Source organism: Pristis pectinata, chromosome 8, assembly GCF_009764475.1.
Source record: "Pristis pectinata isolate sPriPec2 chromosome 8, sPriPec2.1.pri, whole genome shotgun sequence".
In the NCBI taxonomy this organism is placed as follows: Eukaryota; Metazoa; Chordata; class Chondrichthyes; order Rhinopristiformes; family Pristidae; genus Pristis; species Pristis pectinata.
In genome coordinates this window covers 47494023-47517224 of record NC_067412.1, presented here as the reverse complement: position 1 = coordinate 47517224, position 23202 = coordinate 47494023, and the positions used below count along the sequence as shown (strand labels likewise).

At 43.9% G+C, this 23202-nt stretch overlaps 1 protein-coding gene across 3 annotated transcripts in view; it reads right to left on the bottom strand.

Moving 5' to 3' along the window:
• LOC127573954 (sodium/hydrogen exchanger 2-like) overlaps positions 1 to 23202 on the bottom strand; it is a 128263-nt gene that overhangs the window by 89358 nt on the left and 15703 nt on the right. For all 3 annotated transcript variants that reach the window (XM_052022577.1, XM_052022578.1, XM_052022579.1), the window contains exon 2: positions 12750 to 13213. In XM_052022577.1, the coding sequence (XP_051878537.1) occupies positions 12750 to 13213 (464 nt within the window). The remainder of the gene's footprint in view (positions 1 to 12749; positions 13214 to 23202) is intronic.

The following is a 23202-nucleotide window of genomic DNA, read 5'->3' as shown; positions in this document are numbered from 1 at the left end:
CTGGGAAAGAGGGTTAGGAGGGGTTTGGTTGGAGTGAGGGTTGAAGTGGCTGGGGCTGAGATCGGGTGGAGTGGAGCTCAGCATTTGTTGGTGGTGGAGGAAGGATGATGCTGTTATGGGATGGGGAATGGGGATTGCAGGGATACTGAGGGAGTTCTGGATCAAAGTGTTACTTAAAGAGACCTAGCGGAGGTGGGTGCTGGTGCTGGACCACAGGCTCGAGCTTCCTCAGGTAGTAACCCTTTCAGCAGCAAAGAACCATGGGTCACAAGCACTGAAGACCTGCTTCTTAACAAATGGCAGCAAGACGATGCCCATGTCAGCAAAGAATACAGATGTGTCATTGAAGGGTCAATCGCATCGCACATTACCGAGGCGCTGGCTTGTGTAACCAAAGTCCCAGAAGGGAAATTGCAGGTTTGTGCCAACCTGCAGTAAGTGCCCTATTTTCCATTCTTTTTCATTTTTGTTTTACTTTTCAATGAAATGAATTATGCAGGCACAAAATATGATCCAATTCCCATGCTTCTTAAAGGTTAGAATGAGGCATTAGTGGCTACACACGGCCATATCATGTGCTCACATGGCACAGCAGAATCTCAAGGGTTTTCATTCGAAGGTAGGTAAGGCTGGGAAGAAGGCAAGTGGAATATAGAATATAAGACAGGGAGGTCACAGTATGACTTTATAAAACAGCTGGAATATAGTGTGTAGTTCTTGTCGTCACACAATAGGAAAGTAGCGGTGGCATCAGAGAGGGTGCACAGGAGATTCTAGGGATGGAACATTTCAGTTGTGAGGAAAGACTGGATTGGCTGGGTTTGTTTTCCTTGCAGTAGAGGAGTCTTATTGCGGCGTCTGACAGAGGTATACAACGTTATGAAGGACAGAGATAGGGTAGAAAGTAGGAAACATTCCCCCATTGCAGAGGTATCTAAACCTAGAGGTCATAGATAAGAGGGGTTCTGAGGAAGAACTTTTCCACTCAGGCAGTAGTTAAAATCTGGAACACACTGTCTGAGTGAGTAGTGGGCGCAGAGACTCTCACAACATTGAAGACGTCTTGGGACAAGCACCTGAGTCACCAAGACCAAGTGCTGGACACGATGTGCTGCAAGGACTGTTTCTATGCTATATTAGTCTTTGACTCTATAATTCGTAACATGAGGTATGCAAGCCCAATTACTAAAACTAAACTCTCTTTCCATTAGATTTCAGGGTGTCTGGAGCTGCAGGATGGCGTGTCAACAGCAGCCAGGAGCTAATCTACAATCATCACAATTTACTACAGAACCAACAAGTCCAAGATTTCTAAACTTTGTTTTTAATACAAATTGAGCTGCTGCCTGCAGCAAAGTGCTACACTCCACTGGGTACAAAATGCACCAATACTAAAGATGTGATTACAGTTTGCAACATGAAAAGGTTTTCTAATGTGTTATCAGTGTACTTGAGTAGGTTCTTCTTAAAAATCCCTCTGTGTCCTAGGTCGATGATTTATGGACTATTTACCAGAATCCAGCAAGCGATTTTTTTGTTGATCAAATGAAGCTGTTGGGATGTCATTTCTAAATTTTGTATTCAGCAGTGATCAATTTTACTGCCAATTGTTTATTCCTTCCTGAAGACACTGATAGTATCCCAGGCTTTCCCAGGACTGGAACTAAGAACCCATTGTGAGTGATGTTAGTCAGGGGAATAAACTGCTACTCCAGCCTCACCTGCTGTTTTATTAATCATGGCTCATCTGTGCCTAAATTTGACTGATTACATTATCAGATGAGTGAATGTGAGTGGATGTTTGTGTGTGATAAAGAAACCTACCTTCCCAATTACTATTTTCTTTTACATATTTATAACTGTCTTGCTTCACTTTTCTTTGCATTTATCCAAACTATTATAGAGGGCATAGCTTTAAGGTGTGAGGGGGAAAGCTTGAAAGAGATTTACGAGTCTAGTTTTTTTAAAAACACAGAGAGTAGTGGGTGCCTGGAGCACACTGCCAGGGAAAGCGGTGGGTGTAGATACAATAGCAACACGAGACATTGAGACAGGCATGTGAACTTGCAGGGAATGGAGGGATATAGATCATGTGCAGGCAGATGGGATTAGTTTGGATTGGCATCAGGATTGGCACAGACATTAAGGGCCGAAGGGCCTGTTCGTGTCCTGTACTGTTCTATCTTCTATCCTTCAGTTTGATACTGTCTCTTCCCTTAATTGTTGACAGTGTTTGATAAACAAAATCAGCTTGCATTATTACCAAATAGGTTTTTCAACATTTTTTCTGTTCGCCTGCAGATTGGCCAGTTTATTGTGGTCACTACACATCTTTAATTAAATTTAATACCTTAGCCTGTGGCTTTTCCTGCTCACTTCCAAACCTAATATCAGATTTAATCATTTTACTATTCCCAAGATGTTTCCTAACCGTCAAACTAGAGACTAATTCTAGCTCATTACCAATTAAATCTAAATGTTTCTTCTCCACAGCTCTATTGTTCCAGAAAATTCTTAGAATTGCTCTCCAGAGATGCACCATAATGAACAAGAAATACTCTCAAAACACGATTCTAATCCTGATTATGTCCTTAAGAGACTTACTGGCTGTCTGTGATTGACCATATGCATCAACCACTTGGTAATATCTTGATAATCATTATTATTTTGGGCCCTTTGATTCATGACGTCTGTGACCCTGAAATAATAAATAGCAGCGATCTGGATTCCACAGATGTTTCCAACTGGTATCGCATATTCCAGTGTAGCCACATGGAGTGCACTCCTAGCGATCATAAAAACATGAGTAATAAAAGCAGGAGTAGGCCACGTGGCCCCTGGTGCCTGCTCTGCCACTCAATCGTGTCATGACTGACCCTGTGCCTCAGTACCACTCTCCTCTAGTACCCCAGATCCCTTTCTATCTGGAATTCCATGCACCTCTTTCTTGAATCTGTTCAGTGCCTGAGCCTCCACAGCCCTCCTGACACCACACTCAGAGTCTTCTCACCCCTGTTCTAAATGACAGAGCCCTTATCTTGGCTCTGGACACCCCAGCCAGAAGGATCATTTACCTTGAAGAGCCTGTAAGAATTTTGTGTGCTTCACTGAGATCACCTCTCATTCTTCTCAACTCAAGACAGAATAGATCCAGTCAACTTAAAGTCTGCGCATTAAACAAACTCCACATCCCCCAAAAGAGGTACTGAGCTGGTGAATCTTCTTCACATTCCATTTAACACAAGTATATCTTCCTTTGGTAGGGAGATTGTGTACAATAGTCCAGGAAAGGTCTACCTCAAGCCCCCCTAAAAGCAGTAAATGATACCAAGAAGCAGGAAATTACCAGAGGTGATAACAAATGTTCTGTCTGCTGTAACATTCCTCACTGCAGTTTGGGATTTGCAAATTAAAACAGAAATATAAAAATGCCAGGCAGAAAACTTTCTTCTATATGTGCTTGTTAGCTAATATCACTGACAAAGTTTTGAGTCCATTTTTAAAAATTAGGTTCCAATAATTTGAATATTGGGCTAATCTTGGGCCAGACACCTTGATATTCAAAGTGAGGTTGTGAATGGAATGGTTGAGTCAGTTTGGACCATGTCCACTGGAGTTTAGAGTCAATTCTATCAGAACCAGACCAACTAGATACGGGAAGGATGGCTGGAGAATCGAGGTGTGCCATTTAAAACTGGCATCAGAAAAAAATTATTCACCCAGAGGGTGGTGAACTTGCAGAAGTCTCTACCAGAGAAGGTAGTGAAGCCCAAGGAAATAGATAATTTATTAATGCAAAAGTGATCAAGGAATATGGGGAGGAGGGAGGAATAGGACAGTGAAGTCAGTGATCAGTGATGACTGTTGAACGGTGAGGAAGGCCTGGGAAACAGAATGGGCTCCTCTTGCTCCTGTCTCTGATGTTTGGAGTGGATCCTTTCTAAACTACTCTCAGTCTCTCTTTACCACAAAGCACAATTGGCAGCTGGTTACACAATAAATTACAACAAGGAATTGTGCTCTGGTACCCAGAAACAGCCCCTCCAGGCCCACAAAACTGGGACTGGGAATGTAATTATGTTGATTTTCAGTTGTCTAAAATGATTGTTCAAACATTCCGTGAGCAGAATCACAGGCCGGTGTTGGGGAGGGGAAAGACTGTAAACCACTATTCTCCGTAACTACCAGGTATCAAAGCGAGGTACTACTAGCAAAGCTCCAGGAGAGGTAGGACAGCTTACTTGGCAACCTGTCAATCATCAATAGGAGATTGGCATTGCTAGTCTCTATTTTAATGGTACTTCAGAGATCTGAAATGACAGCTGCAATATTGGACGCATTTTGATGGTGAATTGTTCTTGCCGCCAATATTTAAATTAGACTTAACGTCAGTCAGCCTGCAACACTGGTTTGATGCCAGTATTGAGATTTTGGAGCACAACATTCAAACCACTGCCCTTCCGTAGTGGTTGAACACAGTGAAGGGACCCCTCTCAAAGGATGAGCTACTTTACCTGGGTGAGTTACTAACTGTTGGTACAACTCTAAGGTTTTTGGTACTTTCAATAGCTGCTTCCAGAGGTCAATGGGGAAGGTGTGGCAGGTTTTCTGATTTTGTGGCTTTTGCTCAAACCTTCCATCCATTGGCACATTAGTATGAATTCCCCTTGACCATATGACGGGAAGAATGAGCACACAGAGAAAAACAATTTGTTGGAAAAGGAGGAGGAAGAAGGCAAGAAGGGCTCTTAGCAGGAAGCCACCTCTTTTCAAAGTGTTCCTGGACCAATTAGGACCTCAGTGAGGAGTAATATATGATAATATATGATAATGTGTGATAGGGTCATGGATGTTGCTGGGACTGAAGGGCTTGAGTTACAAGGAGAGGCTGGATAGGCTGGGGCTTTTTTACCCTGGAGTGAAGGAGGCTGAGAGGTGACCTTATAGAAGTTTATAAAATCATGAGGGGCTTCAATAACGCAAATGGTCACAGTTTTTTCCCCCAAGACAGAGGAATGTAAAACTAGAGGGCAGAGGTTTTAGGTGAGAGGGAAAATATTTGAAGGGGGCCTTAGGGGCAAGTTTTTCACACAGAGAATGGTGGGTACATGAAATGAGCTGCCAGAGAAAGTGGTAGAGGCTGGTACAATTACAACATTTAAAAGACATTTGTACAGGTTCATGGACAGGAAAGATTTAGAAGGATATGGGCCAAATGCGGGCAATACAGGTTAATGCTAGATTAGTTTAGTTGGCATGGATGAGTGGGGCCGAAGGGCCTGTTTCTGTAAAGTATAACTATGACTTCGCCAGATAATAAAAATGTGGATTACTTTATGGCCCTCTCCTCTGTACTCAATCACCCCCAAATAAATTTGCCCTATAATGTTCTAAAAGAATTAACGCACATTAGTAAACACATTACAATTTTTAAATGCCCAAAAGGAAATTATATTACTGAACAAGCTACTTCCATTGAATGTCTTGAAACGTATAAATAGTGATGGGTTTTGAAATCACAAGGTGCAGTTGTATAAACAAAGACCACTCTCTACTAGAACTGTGTAGCTGGGAGCCATTTGACACAAGTGGTCTGGAAACTTATCACCATATTTATACAGACAATAACTGGATCCTTCACATGTACATGTCTAGAAGTATATTTGTTTAAAAAATTGAGATGGGAACAGGGACTAACCACATGAGCAAATCAGTGGATAACAAGGACTGAGTGTAAGTGAGCTGCCTTCACCAATAATTTCTCAGTGAATTTCTCATATAAGTATATGGCAGCACATTGTCAATAGCTCACCAATTTGACACTGGGTTGAGCTGTTATGCATGTAGCTCCTTCCAGCCCAGGCCACAGAATCACAATGAGAAGCCACTGCAGCTCTCTAAAAGTAATTATGGTCCATTTTCATTTGTCAGAGAGGAGCAAATAGAGAGCAGCAAATGGAGGACTGCTGAAGGTGCAAGATGCCATTGGCTGCACACTCAGTGCTTTGCACATGCTGATTGGCATGGTCTTATCCATGCTTCATCTGCTCTTCATCATTCCACAATGGCTCCAGCCCCAAGAACATACTCTGTCTTATAACTCCCATCCATTTATTCAACTCTCTTTAAGGCCTCCTCATTCCAATCTCAGTACTCCGCAGTACCTCCAAAATATCTCTGGTTCAGGTCAAAGACCTTCATCAGAACTGGAGGGTCTCAGACCTGAGATGCTTACCCTGTTTCTCTTTCTGTAGATGCTGCCTGACCTGCTGAGTGTTTCCACCATTTTCACCTTCTAATTTCAGATTTCTTACATCAACAGGTTTTTGTTTCATCTTCATGTCCGTGATTTTTATTGATCTACTAATGGTGGTCATTCTATCAGCACTCAAGCTCAGGAATTTCCTTCCTTGACCTCTCTACCTTTCTTCCCTACCTCCCTAATTAAGCTTTAAGTCATCCTTCCTGATGTCTCTTTAGATAACAGTGTCAAATTTTGTTTGTGATGGGACATTTCAGTGCTCTACATAAATTCCTCTGGTTGTTGTTGTTCATAGTTCCATCCTTTGAAAAGCCACCTACGATAATAAGTTTATCTCCAGTACCCTCAAACAATGGATTCATCTCCATTACTTTCAATTCAGAGTGCACTCTGTTCTGGTCCCAAAATGGATAAATGTCCCAAAGTATTCACCGATGTTATCATATAAATAAGTGTGATTTTAGAACTTCAATCAGTCTTTCAGTGTGGACAACAGTTCATCTGTCATGGAGCAACAAACAAGATGTTAGAAGAACTCAGCAAGTCCATAGAACCATAGAAAACTACAGCACAGAAAACAGGCCATTTCACCCTTCTTGTCTGTGCCGAAACATTATTCTGCTAGTCCCATTTACCTGCCCCCAGCCCATACCCCTCCAGACCTCTCTCGTCCATGTATCTATCCAATTTACTCTTAAAAGTTAAGAGCGAGCCTGCATTTACCACATCAGATGGCAGCACATTCCACACTCCCACCACTCTTTGAGTGAAGAAGTTCCCCCTAATGTTCCCCCTAAACCTTTCCCCTTTCACCCTAAAGCCATGTCCTCTCATACTTATCTCTCCTAATCTAGGTGGAAAGAACCTACTTGCATTAACCCTGTCAATGCCCCTCATCATTTTGTAAACCTCTATCATATCTCCCCTCATTCTTCTCCATTCCAAGGAATAAAGTCCTAACATGCTCAGTCTTTCCCTGTAACTCAACTCCTGAAGACCCGGCAACATTCTTGTAAATCTCCTCTGCACCCTTTCAATCTTACTGACATCCTTCTTGTAGTTTGGCGACCAGAACTGCATGCAATATTCTAAATTTGGTCTCAGCAATGACTTATACAACCTCACCAAAACATTCCAACTCCTATACTCAATACTTTGATTTATAAATGCCAGGATGCCAAAAGCCTTTTTTACAACCCTGTCTACCTGTGACACTACTTTCAGGGAATTATGTATCTGAACTCCCAGATCCCTTTGTTCCTCTGCACTCCTCAGTGCCCTACCATTTACTGTGTATGTCCTCCCTTGATTTGTCCTTCCAAAATACAACACCTCACACTTGTCTGCATTAAATTCCATCTGCCATTTTCTGGACCACTTTTCTATTTGGTCCAGATCCCTCTGCAAGCTTTGAAAGCCTTCCTCGCTGTCCACTACACCTCCAATCTTAGTGTCATCCGCAAACTTACTAATCCAATTTACCACATTATCTTCTAGATCATTGATATATACAACAAACAATAATGGCCCCAACACAGATCCCTGAGGCACACCACTAGTCACAGGCCTCCAATCTGAGAAATAACCATCCACAACCACTCTCTGTCTTCTCCCATTCAGCCAATTTCAAATCCAGTTTACAACCTTTCTATGGATACCCTTTGACTGAACCTTCTGAACTAACCTCCCATGTGGGACCTTGTCAAAGGCCTTACTAAAGTCCATGTAGACAACATCCACAGCCTTACCTTCATCTACTTTCTTAGTGACGTCCTCAAAAAACTCCACAAGATTTGTTAAACACGATCTACCACGCATAAAGCCATGCTGACTATCCTTAATCAACCCTTGGCTGTCCAAATACTTATATGTCCTATCTCTCAGAACACCTTCCAATAATTTACCCACTACTGATGTCAGGCTCACTGGCCTGTAATTACCTGGTTTACTCTTCGAGCCTTTCTTAAACAATGGAAAAACATGAGCCACCCTCCAGTCCTCTGGCACCACACCCGTGGCTAAGGACATTTTAAGTATATCTGCCAGGGCCCCTGCAATTTCTACATTAGTCTCTCTCAAGGTCCGAGGAAATACCTTGTCAGGCCATGGGGACTTATCTACCTTTATTGGCTGTAAAGCATCAAGTACCTCCTCCTTTTTAATCTCTATATGTTCCATGGCACTAGTGCTTGTTTCCCTTCCTTCCATATCCATACTGCCAGTTTCCTGAGTAAATACTGATGCAAAAAACTGTTTAAAACCTCCCCCATCTCCTGAGGGCCACACATATATGACCACGCTGATCTTCTAGGGGACCAATTCTGTCTCTTACTATCCTTTTGCTCTTATACCTGTAGAAACCCTTTGGGTTTACCTTCACATTGTCTGCCAAAGCAGCCTCATGTCTTCTTTTTGCCTTCCTGATTTCCTTTTTTAGTATGTTCTTACATTTCCTATACTCTTCAAGTACCTCATCCGTTCCTAGTTGCCTATACCTGCTATACACCTCTCTCTTTTTCTTAACCAGCTCACCAATATCCCTTGAAAACCAAGGTTCCCTATGCTTGTTACCCTTGCCTTTAATCTTGACAGGGACATACAAACTCTGCACTCTACTTACTAGGGTTAGGATTTTTTATAAGTGTTTTAAAAGTTTTTAGCGGTTGAGTGGGGGTTGGACTGCGCAGGCGAGGCGCGGGCAGTTTAAAAAGGGGGAGAAAAAAAAAGAAAAAAAAACGGAGGCTTCGTGGTCTTCACTTCAGAGCAGATAAGTTTTTCTTTTTATTAAGTTTTAAGTGTAAGGCTTCGTTTTTAATAAGGTTATATTTACTAGGGTTAGGATTTTTTATAAGTGTTTTAAAAGTTTTTAGCAGTCGAGTGGGGGTTGGACTGCACAGGCGCGTCACGGGCAGTTTAAAAAGCCAACCGCCTATCCAGCGGGCAGCATTGGAGCGGGCAGCTGAGTGAGACGGAGCAGAGTGTTCTGGGCTTTGGCTCAAAGGGCTTCGGCGTAAAGGGGTAAGGCAGGTGAGTAGCTGGTAAGTAGGAAAAGGTAAGGTTACCTGTGATAAATATTTAAGTAGAATATCAGGAGGGGTAACTGAGAGGAGCAGCCAGTGTGTGAGTGGCTCAGGGTAGGAGTGGAGCCTTGAGGCTTTGGCTCAAAAGGCTTCGGCGAGCAGAGGCTGAGGAAGAGCTAGCATCCTGAGAGGTAAGGCTGGTAAGTTCCTTTAAGTTAATTAAAGTCGGATTGGGTAATGAAAGCAGCAGCTCGGGCAGTTGTGTGCTCAGAATGCATTATGTGGCAAGTCAGGGACAGCACGCTTGTCCCTGATGACTACACCTGTAAAAGGTGCACCCAGCTGCAGCTCCTGGCAAACCATGTTAGGGAACTGGAGCTGGAGCTGGATGAACTTCGGATCATTCGGGAGGTGGAGGCAGACATAGATAGGAGTTTCAGGGAGATAGTTACACCTAAAAGTCAGGAGGCAGGTAGCTGGGTGACTGTTAGGAAAGGGAAGGGGATTAGATAGAAGGAGCAGAGCACCCCTGTGGCTGTTCCCATCAACAATAAGTTTACTGTTCTGGATACTGCTGGTGGGGATGACCTACCAGGGACAAGTTGTAGTGGTCAAGTCTCTGGCACCGAGGCGGGACCCTCATCTCAGATAGGAGGGAGGGTAAAGAGTGATAGGGGATTCAATAGTTAGGGGGACAGATAGGAGATTCTGTGGGAGAGATCGTGAATCCCGGATGGTCTGTTGCCTCCCTGGTGCCAGGGTCCGTGATATCTCAGATCGATTTCTTGATATTCTCAGGAGGGAGGATGAGCAGCCAGATGTCGTGGTCCATGTTGGGACCAATGACGTGGATAGGAAGAAGGATGAGGTCCTGCAAAGAGAGTTTAGGGAATTAGGTGTAAAGTTAAAGGACAGGACCTCCAAGGTTGCAATCTCAGGATTGCTACCAGTGCCACATGCTAGTGAGGCTGGAAATAGGAGGATCATGCAGCTAAGTACGCGGCTAAGGAGTTGGTGCAGGAGGGAGGGCTTCAGGTTTCTGGATAATTGGGCTTTGTTCCAGGGAAGGTGGGATCTGTTTGGGATAGGTTTGCTAGTGCTGCTCCGGTGGGTTTAAACTAGATTTGCAGGGGGAGGGGAATCAGAGTGTTAGAGAAGAAAGTGTGGAGGAAAATGATCATGTGAGGTCTGCAGGTATGGACAGAAATCAAAGGTTTGTACATGATAGTAATGTTCTCAGGTGCATCTATTTCAATGCAAGGAGTATTGTAGGTAAGGCGGATGAGCTTAGGGCGTGGATTGGCACCTGGGATTATGATGTTATCGCTATTAGTGAGACATGGTTGAAGGAGGGGCAGGACTGGCAGATTAATGTTCCGGGCTTCCGTTGTTTCAGACGTGATAGAGGGGGAGGGATGAAAGGGGGAGGAGTGGCATTGCTGGTCAGGGAACAGATCACGGCTGTGCGTAGACAGGACAACCCGAAGGGCTGGTCTACAGAGGCCATATGGGTGGAGTTGAGGAACAGGAAAGGTGTGGCCACACTAATAGGGTTGTATTATAGACTGCCCAATAGTCAGAGAGAATTGGAGGAACAAATCTGTAGTGAGATAGCAGATCGATGTAAGAAACAGAAAGTTGTGATAGTAGGGGATTTTTACTTTCCACATATTGACTGGGATTCCCACACTGCGAAAAGGTTGGATGGCTTGGAATTTGTCAAATGTGTTCAGGAAAGTTTTCTAAATCAATATATAGAGGTACCAGTGAGAGAGAATGCAATACTTGATCTCTTATTAGGGAACCAGGCAGGTCAGGTGACAGAAGTATGTGTAGGTGAGCATTTTGGGTCCAGTGACCATAATGCAATTAGTTTCAAGATAATTATGGATAAGGATAGGTCTGGTCCTCGAGTGGAGGTTCTAAATTGGAGAAAGGCCAATTTTGTGGAAATGAGAAAGGATCTAGGTGGGGTGGATTGGGATAAGTTATTTTCTGGCAAGTATGTGCTCAGTAAATGGAAAGCCTTCAAAGACTAAATTTTGAGAGTGCAGAGTCTTTATATCCCTGTCAGGATTAAAGGCAAGGGTAACAAGCATAGGGAACCTTGGTTTTCAAGGGCTATTGGTGAGCTGGTTAAGAAAAAGAGAGAGGTGTATAGCAGGTATAGGCAACTAGGAACAGGTGAGGTAATTGAAGAGTATAGGAAATGTAAGAAAATACTAAAAAAGGAAATCAGGAAGGCAAAAAGAAGACATGAGGCTGCTTTGGCAGATAATGTGAAGGTAAACCCAAAGGGTTTCTACAGGTATATTAAGAGCAAAAAGATAGTAAGAGACAGAATTGGTCCCCTAGAAGATCAGAGTGGTTGTATATGTGTGGAGCCTCAGGAGATGGGGGAGGTCTTAAACAGTTTTTTGCATCAGTATTTACTCAGGAAACTGGCAGCGTGGATATGGAAGGGAAACAAGCACTAGTGCCATGGAACATATAGAGATGAAAAAGGAGGAGGTACTTGATGCTTTACAGCAAATAAAGGTAGATAAATCCCCAGGGCCTGACAAGGTATTTCCTCGGACCTTGAGAGAGACTAGTGTAGAAATTGTAGGGGCCCTGGCAGATATATTTAAAATGTCCTTAGCCACGGGTGTGGTGCCAGAGGACTGGAGGATAGCTCATGTTGTTCCATTGTTTAAGAAAGGCTGAATCTGTGGAGGGAATTGGACATTCAATGTTTTGGGTCAAGACCCTTCATCTGGACTGAAAGATAGAGAGGAGATAGCCAGTACAAAGACGTTAGGGGTAGGGGTGGAGCAAGGGCTGGAAGGTGATAGGGAGAGGGACCTGTGCCCTGGAAAGCATCGTGGTTCTGACGGCACCCAGTGAACTCTCGCTGGCCCTTGAAAATCCAGGGGAGATGGTGTAAGTCTTGTGCTAGGCCTTAGCCGTATCCACAGCAGGTCTCCAAGGTGGATCCAGGTGAGGAGGGATGATCGGCAGATGGAGGAGGGGAGAGTGGAAGTCACATCAGAGGCTGGGAGGTGATAGGGGGATGCAACAAAGGGCTGCAGATGAAGGAATCTAACAGGAGAGGAAAGTGGAGTGTGGAACCAAGTGAGAGAGGTGGGGATGGTAGAGGAGAACAGTGGGCGAGGCGAACCAGTGGGAGGAATGTGTGGGTGATGGAGTGGGTGCAGGAGGGGACAGAAACAGAGTGATGGGGGCTGCGGTGAGTGTAGGAAGAACTGGGTAAATCAGGAAGAGAGAGAAAAGGGACAGATGAGGAGCAGTTTACCAGAAGTTGGAGAATTCAATGTTCATGCTGCAGGTCGTAGACTATCCAGGGAGACTATATTTTCATTCTTCTAGAACGGAGATCTTTCTCTATCTGAACCATCATACTACCCTCCTGTTTTCTGCCATCATAAAATCCGTTCTGTAAGCAGTCACTAACAGGGATCACTTACCACCGTGATAGCATCATTGAGCAGTGATTCACCAAAAACTAGAATGTGCAGCTGCTCGTTTACGTGAATCTCTTCAAATACAGATAGGACTGCCACTGGATCCACTGCCGCAATCAAGCTGCCAAACAACAGGTTGTAGAGAAGGGAAATATCCTTCAGGCCAAACGATTCAATCTGGCAAATCCCATAGAGGGACAAGCCAATTCCAAAAACATTCCACATGGTTCCCACAACTGCATACCAAAGGATCGTTCCAATGTTCTCAAAAAAAGGCCGACTTGGCATAAAATAGCCTGCGTCCAGTACGATGGGTGGCAGCAGGTAAAGGAAGAAGACATCGGTGCTCATAACAGGTGCAGACCTTTCATTCACTCCATAGATTATTCCTCCCATTATCAGGCCCACAATTATGAGCAGGCAGCTTTCAGGCACAATTGAAGGAAGTTTGATGTAGAGATGAAAACCTGAATAGGATTTTAAAATAAAACATAATTAGATATCATAAAATATGGAGATATCATGGAGTCATATTGCATAAAAACAGACTCTTTGGCCCACTGAGTTAGAACCATTTATGCTCATCCTATTTTTCTTCTCCTTACCTCCTAATCAACTCCACACCCCGGTCCAATCTTACTACCCATCTACACATTAGAGTAATTTACAGTGGTCAATTATTCTACCAATGTCTTTGGGATGTGGGAGGAAACTGGAGTTCCCAAAGGAAACCCAAGCAGTCACTGGGAGAATGTGCAAACTCCACACAGAGAGCACCGTAGGTCGGACTTGAACTAGGTCGCTGGAGTTGTGAGCTACTGTGCCGCCAAGTTCTAGTCCAAACTTTATTGAAAGTGTTGTTGAAAGCACCAATAACAGTGAAGGAGTCAAAGCATGGGAGCAGCTTACATAGAACAGAGAACATAGAACATAGAACAGTACAGCACAGGAACAGGCCCTTCAGCCCACCATGTCTCACCAATCACAATGCCAAATTAAACTAATCCCATCTGCTTGCATATGGTCTATATCCCTCCATTCCCTGCCTGTTCATGTGTCTGTCTAAATGTTTCTTCAATGTTGCTGTTGTATCTGCTTCCACCCCCTCTTCCTAGGAGTGCGTTCCATGCACCCACCACTCTCTGTGTAAAAGACTTGCCTCGCACATCTTTAAACTTTTACCCTTTCACCTTAAAGCTATGCCCTCTCGTATTTGACATTTCTACCCTGGGAAAAAGACTCTGCAACTACCCTGACCAAGTCACTTGCAATGACCACATCTCGTGCACAGACACCCATGTTGCATTGTCACCAATCCATTCAGCTCCTCCTGTTACATAGAACATAGTACAGGCCCTTTGGCCCACAATGTTGTGCTGACATTTTATCCTGCTCTAAGATCTATCTAACCCTTCCCTCCCACATAGCTCCCCATTTCTCTATCATTCATGTGTCTACCTAAGAGCCTCTTAAGTGGCCCTAATGTATCTGCTCCCACAACCTCTATAGGCAGTGCGTTCCACACACCCACCACTCTCTGTGTAACAAAAAAAATCCCTGACATCCCCCTTATACCTTCTTCCAATTACCTTAAAATGATGTCCCCTCATTGTCGCACTGGGAGAAAGTCTCTGACTGTCCACTCGATCTATGCCTCTTATCATCTTGTACACCTCTATCAAGTCACCTCTCATCCTCCTTCTCTCCAAAGAGAAAAGCCCTAGCTCACTCAACCTCTCCTCATAAGACATGCTCTTCAATCCAGGCAACATCCTGGTAAATCTCCTCTGCACCCTCTCTGAAGCTTCCACATCCTTCCTATAGTGAGGCGACCAGAACTGAACACAAAACTGAACAGTGAACATTACGTCCCTTAATGTCCATCCCCTTCTCTGCAGCTCATGCACACACACCATCGTTCAACTAGGACAAGCACCAGCCTCTTAAAATAACTTTCCCTTTTGTTTTCCTGGAGTGACAAACTGGACGGTATCCCTTCAAACACAAAGGCTGATCAGGCTGGATGAAGGGGGACCTGTCCTGACAGTGATACCTGAGATAGCTGAAGCCTCTTTGATACACAGAGCATAGAACATGGAACAGTACAGCACAGGAACAGGCCCTTCGGCCCACGATGTTGTGCCGAACTAATTAAGCTAATGACACCTAATCCCTTCTGCCAACACAATGTCCATATCTCTCCATTCTCTGCATATGCCTTTTCATGTGTATATCCAAGACCCTCTTAAACAAAACAATCATATTTGCCTCCACCACCACCCCTGACAGCAAATTCCAGGTATCCACCATTCTCTGTGTAAAAACTTGCCCCACATATCTACTTTGAACTTTCCCCCTGTCACTTTAAATGCATTTCCTCTGGTATTAGACATTTCAAACCTGGGGAAAAGATACCAGCTGTCTCCTCTAACTATGCTTTTCATAATTTTATAAACTTCTGATACAAGTATTTCTACACATTTACTGTGCATCCATCCCTCCCAGCAGCAGCCCTGTCCATGTTTGTCCTGCCTGTGCTCGCACTTTGCCCGATACTCCTGATGGGATATGGAACTGGCATTGCTGCCTTCCCTCAGGATGGTTACATCTCTATCCCACCAACAGTTTTCAGGCAATTCTCTTGCCTGCACCCCGTGGCCAGCAACTTGATGCTGCATCCCATCAACCTGAGAAGCTACAGTTACCAGCCACCCTCTCCAGCCCCAGAGCTGTCTGTATCCATTCCTCACAGCCAGCTACATCCCACCCAGCTGAAAAGGAGAACCTGTCCATCAGCTCAGCAGCAGCCCAGGGAAGGCTGCCCATCAAAATAGTGGGGCAGCAAGCTGACCTGGAAAAATCTCACAACATGGGAAGTTAGTTGTAAGCTTTCTGGTTATTAATTTGAATTTTTTTTCATTAAAAGAAATTCTTTAAATTATTCCAGCAACAGGAGGACTTTAAAGTACAGATAGGTGGTTTTGGGCCTTGTCAAAGTCAAAGTCGAGTTTATTGTTGTATACACAAGTAAATGTACGCATGCACAGGTGCAATGAAAAACTTATTTGCAGCAGAATCACAGGCACATAGTATCAGATAAGCAGCATTCACAAGAAAAAACATAAACATAAATTATACACAATATTTACAAGAAAGAACCCAATTAGAACAAAAAAAAGTACATTTTAGTGCAAAGTGATCAGAGTGGCCATAGTGTTGCTAAACCATAGTGATTAGGGTTTTGCCGGTTGGTTCAAGAACCAAATGGTTGAAGGGAAGTAGTTGTTCTTGAACATCATCCAATATGTTTACACCCAAGAATTTAAAGCTGCTGACTCTTTCCACCGCTGATCCCCCAATGTAAACAGGCGCACCTTTACCTTCCTTCCCCTTCCTGATGTCAACAATCAGCTCTTTAGTGCTGCTGACGTTGAGCAAGAGGTTGTTGTTGCAGCACCGCTTAACCAGGTGTCCTATCTCGCTCCGGTAACCTGACTCGTTGCCACCTGTGATTCGTCCAACAACAGTAGTGTCAGTCATTGGTAAATTTGAAGATGGCATTGGAGCTGTGCTTAGCCATACAGTCATGTGTGTATAGATAGTAGAGCAGCACACAGCCCAGAGGTTCACCTGTGTTGATGACCAGCGAGGCGGAGATGTTGTTACCAATCCTCACTGACTGAGGTCTGCCAATGAGGAAGTAGAGGATCCAGTTGCAGAGGGAGGTGCAGAGGCCCAGGTCTTGAAGTTTGGTGATGAGTTTGGATGGGATAACTGTATTGAACGCTGAGCTGTAGTTGATGAACAGCAGCCTGTTGTTCAGATGGTCCACAGCAGAGTGAAGAGCCAGAGAAATCGCATCTGCTATTGACCTGTTGTGGCAGTAGGCAAATTGAAGCTGATCCGCGTCATCTCTGAGGCAGGAGTTGATTTGTGCCATAACCAACCTCTTGAAGCACTTCATTATGGTCGATGTAAACCGTAACCAGACAGTAGTCATTGAGGCACCTCACCGCGCTCTTCTTGGGCACCGGTACAATAGACGTCTTTTGGAAGCAGGTGGGAACCACAGAAGCAAGAGGTTGAATATGTCCGAAAATACTCCAGCCAGTTGGTCTGCACAGATCTTTAGTATTCAGCCAGGTATGTCTGTCTGGACCAGACTCATTTCGTGGATTCACCCTCTTGAAGGATGCCCAGACATTGGCCTCAGAGAATGAAATTACAGGGTCATCCAGAGATGTGGGAGCTTGTGCTGGAGTGTCATAGTTCTCCCTATCAAAACGTGCATAAAAGGCATTGAGCTCGTCCAGGAATGATGGGTCATTGACACTTATGCAACCTGATCTTGCCTTTATAACTTCCAAATAACTTCCTACATAGTGCAAGCCCTGCTATAGCTGCCGAGCATCCATCTGTGATTCCAGTTTAATCTGAAATTGCCTCTTTACACTTGCAATGGCCTTCCAGAGGTTGTACCTTGACTTCTTATATTACTCTGTGTCGCCAACCCTGAATGCCACAGATCTAGCCCTATTACAAATCTCCTGGTTCATCCAGGGCTTCTGGTTGGGGAAGACTTAGAACATAGAACATAGAACAATCACAGCACAATTCAGGCCCTTCGGCCCACAAAGCTGTGCCAAACATGTCCCTACCCTAGAAATTACTAGGCTTACCCATAGCCCTCTATTTTACTCAGCTCCATGTACCTATCTAACAGTCTCTTAAAAGACCCTATCGTATCAGCCTCCACCACCATTTCCGGCAGCCCATTCCACGCACTCACCACTCTCTGAGTAAAAAACTTACCCCTGACATCTCCTCTATATCTACTCCCCAGCACCTTAAACCTATGTCCTCTTGTGGCCATCAATTCAGCCCTGGGGAAAAGCCTCTGACTATCCACCCTATCAATACCTCTCATCATCTTATACACCTCTATCAGGTCCCCCCTCATCCTCCGTCGCTCCAAGGAGAAAAGGCCGAGTTCCCTCAACCTGCTTTCATAAGGCATGCTCCGCATTCCAGGCAACATCCTTGCAAAACTCCTCTGCACCCTCTCTATGGCTTCCACATCTTTCCTGTAGTGAGGCAACCAGAACTGAGCACAATACTCCAAGTGGGGTCTGACCAGGGACCTATATAGCTGCAACAATACCTCACGGCTCCTAAATTCAATTCCCCGATTGATGAAGGACAATACACCATATGCCTTCTTAACCACAGAGTCAACCTGCGCAGCCGTTTTGAGCATCCTATGGACTCGGACCCCAAGATCCCTCTGATCCTCCACACTGCCAAGAGTCCTACCATTAAGACTATATTCCGCCAACATATTTGACCTACCAAAATGAACCACTTCACACTTATCTGGGTTGAATTGCATCTGCCACTTCTCAGCCCAACTCTGCATCCTATCTATGTCCCTCTGTAACCTCTGGCAGCCCTCCAAACTATCCACAACACCTCCAACCTTCATGTCATCCACAAACTTACTAACCCACCCCTCCACTTCCTCATCCAGGTCATTTATAAAAATCACAAATAGTAAGGGTCCCAGTACAGAACCCTGAGGTACACCACTGGTCACCAACCTCTACCCAGAATACGACCCTTCAACAACCACTCTTTGCCTTCTGTGAGCCAGCCAGTTCCGGATCCACACTGCAATGTCCCCTTGGATCCCATGTCTCCTCACCTTATCCATAAGCCTCGCATGGGGTACCTTATCAAACGCCTTGCTGAAATCCATATACACTACATCTACTACTCTCCCTTCATCTACGTGCTTAGTCACATCCTCAAAAAATTCAATCAGGCTTGTAAGGCAGGACCTGCCCTTAACAAAGCCATGCTGACTCATCCTAATCTTATTATACCTCTCCAAATGTTCATAAATCCTGCCCTTCAGGATCTTCTCCTTCAGCTTACCAACCACTGAGATAAGACTCACCGGTCTATAATTTTCTGGGCTATCCCTACTCCCCTTCTTGAATAAAGGAACAACATCCGCAACCCTCCAATCTTCCGGAACCTCTCCCGGCTCCATGGACGACACAAAGGTCATCGTCAGAGGCTCTGCCTTAGAATGTTTTTGTTGGTACATCATCCACACTGGTCCTTATGAAGTTGGTGATGACTGTGGCATATTCATTTAGGTCCATTGACAAATCCTTGAACATTGTCCAGTCCACCTACTCGAAGAAATCCCAAATTAGCTCCTCCGCATCTGCTGTTCAGCTCTTCGTCATCCTCTTCACCAGTCCCTGCACTTTTCAGTCTCTGTCTGTATGCAGGCAGAAGAAACACAGCCAGGTGGTCGGCTTTACCAAATGTGAAAGATGGAGCGACGGTCTTCCTGATTCGCTTATATCCTTCACCAAGTCTTGTGCACAGATACCCATGTTGCACTGTCAACAATCCATCCCGATCATGTCTTCTTTTAATGCCACTCCCTTCTCTGCAGCTCACACACACACTTACATGCACTACTCTTTAACTGGGACAAACACAGCCCCTTAAGATAACTAATCAGATTCCATTATCTTGGATAGATTGCTTTGTTCCTTTCTTCACAAAATCCAAGGGAATTTTGGCATTCTCATTTGACGTGAGTAATCTGGCATGTGTGTGAAAAATGATTAGTGTCATAGAACTTTAGCATTGGTAGTTCCTCAACTCATCCAGCTTCTTGTGTTTACTTCATCAGTGCCAGGTTTTACTATGATTATTTGAATGGGAATTCCCCACCAGGAGATTAGAGACAAAAGGTTACATTATCTATCTATTACTTATTTTAAAATTTTGAATTATTTCTTTGCATTTTAATTTATTTTATTTGTTAATGGTTCAATAATTATTTTCATTTAAATTATTGAAAGCATTTTGGAAATTGGTAATTGTAATTGGTTTATTATAGTCACACGTACTGAGATATAACAAAAAACTTAGTTTTGCATGCCATCCATACAGATCATTTCAAAACTAAGTACGTCAAGGTAGTATGAGGGAAAAGCAATAGCAAAATGCAGAATATAGTGTTACAGTTCACAGAGAAAGCAAAGTGCAGGTGGACAATAAGGTGCAAAGGCCATGCAAGGTAGATTATGAGGTCAAGAATTCATCTTTATTGTACTAGAGGTCAGTTCAAGAGTCTTATAACAGCAGGATAGAAGCTGTCCTTGAGCCTGGTAGTGCGCATTTTCAAACTTTTGTATCTTCTGCCCGATGGAAGGGGTTTTAATATACAAGTGAATTTGAATGTCAGAAACAAACAAAAACTGACAAGCTTTGCCTTGGGTCTGGCTGAAAGACGTTAGGACATCTCAAGGTGTGATGATGATAGGACCTCAGCAATGTATCACCTGAGGACTACTCACCACTGAGGTCCTGTTGCATCTGTCTGCCTGACTCCAAGTGGTGCAGATGTTTTTATTCAACACTAGGGAAGTGCATATGGGCGGAGCATGTACTCATCTCAGCTCAGCCCATGTAGACAAAAACTGTGTCAAGAAAGAAAACACCACTGTGTGTACTAGTTGCACAGCCATTTGGATGATTAGGGCATGTTAGTGCGATTTATAACTATCTTCTTCAGGCAGAAAGCCAAAAATATTTTCAGTACGAACAGTAAATTTTGTTAACAGTTTTATCTCTGTCTTTTGTCACCCATCTCTGCAGCAACTAACAACATAAGATACAGTCCATAGTGCAGTAGGAAGATCCATTCCATTGGATGGTGCTTAAAATAATGCTGAATGCAAATCTTAAGACTTAAACGTCAGAGGCTCATTCTGTACATTTAGGTAAAATCACTCCTCAACTAAGGGGTGAAATGTTTCAATGGACTGCCCTGCTTCACCTTCCACCACTGCCTCAGAAACCCTCCAGACACACTGCTCCTCATACAATGGAAGATTACGGGTAGCATTCCTGATTGTAAAGATCCAAAGCCTTCTGCTCCTTCAAAAGATCTCCAGGGATATCTGTCCTACTTCTGATGCCTGTCTTGCAGTTCCACTCAATGGAACAACCACAAACTGAGTACAAGAATTGGGACGTCATGTTACAGCTGTGCAAGATATTGGTGAGACTGCACTTGAAGTATTATGTGTAGTTCTGTTCACCCAGCTATAGGAAGGATGTTATTAAGCTAGTGCAGGTGCAGAAAGGATTCACAAGGATGCTGCCGGGATTGGAGGACTTAATTTATAAGGAGAGCCTGGATTGGCTGGGGCTTTTTTCCCTGGAGTGTAGGAGACTGAGGGGTGAACTTATAAAGGTTTGTAAAATCATGAGGGACATAGATAAGGTGAAAGGTCACAGTCTTTTTCTCAGAGTAGAGAAGTCTAAAACTAGAGGGCTTAGGTTTAAGATGAGAGATTTAAAGAGAGACCGAGGGGCAACTTTTCCCACACAGAGGTGATGGATTTATGGAACAAACTGCCAGAGGAAGTGGTAGAGGCAGGTGCAATTACAATGTTTAAAAAACATTTGGACAAGTGCATGGATAGGAAAGGTTTAGAGGTATATGGGCTAAATGCAGGCAAGTGGGACTAAGTTCAGGTTGGCATGGAGAAGTTGGATTGAAGGACCTGTTTCTGCGCTGAATAACTCTATGATTCTATAAAAGCAACAGTGGCAACAAGGTAAGACTGAGAAATGGTGCTGCTGCTCGCTGTGGTAAAGAGCAGGAACTTCTCGAAGCAGTAGGCAGCCTACAGAGCTCTGTAGCAGACTGCAGGCAGTGTCAGAATTGTGCAGTGCGATGAATGGAACACTGATGAAAACATGCTCCCTTGTGAGTGGCCAACGGTTTTTGCGAGGAAGAAATATAACCCCATTTCACAGTCAACGCTCCAGATGAATGACACCACTCTCTCCGTAATGTGTGCTGGTGTGTGTTATAACTGGAAGTGCCAGGTCAAATTTCCAGAACTGCTCCGATCTTGGATAATTTGCATTTGTACAATTTCTTCCCAAAAAACATTGCTTTTCAATTGCTGGCAATCTAATTATACAGCCCTATCCAATTGAACAGATCTTCCTGCAGCATTATTGACCTTATCTTATGCTGTTAGTTGGTGCAGAGACAGATAAGAAAAGCCAGACAGAAAGCTGTAACAAAATCCACAGTTGACACTGAAATGATTTCTGACTGTGCCTAATGAATATCACCATAGATTCCACAACCATTCTGGATCGCAATCTGTGGCCTCTGCTCCTTAAGACTAATTACATGACAAATCTTCATGCTGACAGCTGCTTAGAAACTGTCCAAGACCTCATTATTCTAGAGTGTAGGAACTGACAGAAGTGCTGAGTGGTGGATTTGAGGGTGTAATTGGAAAATGCATAATGCAGAAGCTGAGAAGTCTTGCACAATGTACCAGCTATTCTGAAAGAACAGGAGCCATCATCACCATGACAACAATTCTGCTGTCAACAGCTGACCATGACATGACTCTCAAGAAGCTCAAAACTATCCAGGACATCATGATTGGCAACCGCTCTAAACATTCACTTCCTCCAGTGATTGCAGTGTCTACCATCATAAAATGCTCTGCAGTTCCTTGCCCAGGCTATTCCTTATTCAGCTCCTCCCAAACCTGAGACCTCTACCACCACGAAGGATAAGGGCAGTGGGCGCATGGGAGCACCACCACCAGCAGGTTCCCTCCAGTCACACACCATCCTGATTTGGAAGTATATGGCTGGTCCTTCATCATCGCTGGGAATTCTTCCCATCAACACTGAAGGACTGCAGTAGTTCAAGAAGGCTGCTCACCACTTTCTCAGGGCAAATGAGGATGGGCAGCAAAGGGAGACACCTACCAGTGAAGCAGATCCACAAAAAAGATGGGGGAGATAAAAGCCCAACCTTCATTCTGTCATAACAAGATTTTTTATTGTCAGCTCTGTGGAAGGATTTAATCGCTGTTGGTGTCCATGGAATCTCTTTCCTGGTTTAATAGCAACAATCTCAGTGGCCTTTTTTATTACGTACTCTAAGGCCATGCTTGTAGAGGTTGTCGGAAATGAGTTCAAAGTTCAAGTTTATTGTTTGTCAGAGGCATTCATAGACAGGGTATAAATGCCATGGAATTAGTTTTTTGCAGCAGCAGCACAGTAGATTACAACTCGAAGGACAAAATGCAAGTTAACATAAATTAACATAAAAAGACATAGCTTACACATATGCAAAATAAACAACAAAATAATGATGAAGCAGGCATGATTACTGCTGCCTCTGTCTGGTCCTACAACTGCAGCCTGCATTGGCCAATGAGAGAAGGGTTTCTGCAGCAACTTAGACAGAAATACTCAAGAAAAAGAGGTTAATAGCAATGGAGATTCTAAAAGTCCAAAGAACCTTAAGAATTTGTGTTCCCTTCATCAGTGCGGACTTTGAAGATTAAGACTGTCCAAAACTCAGCATGATTTTGGTTTAGCA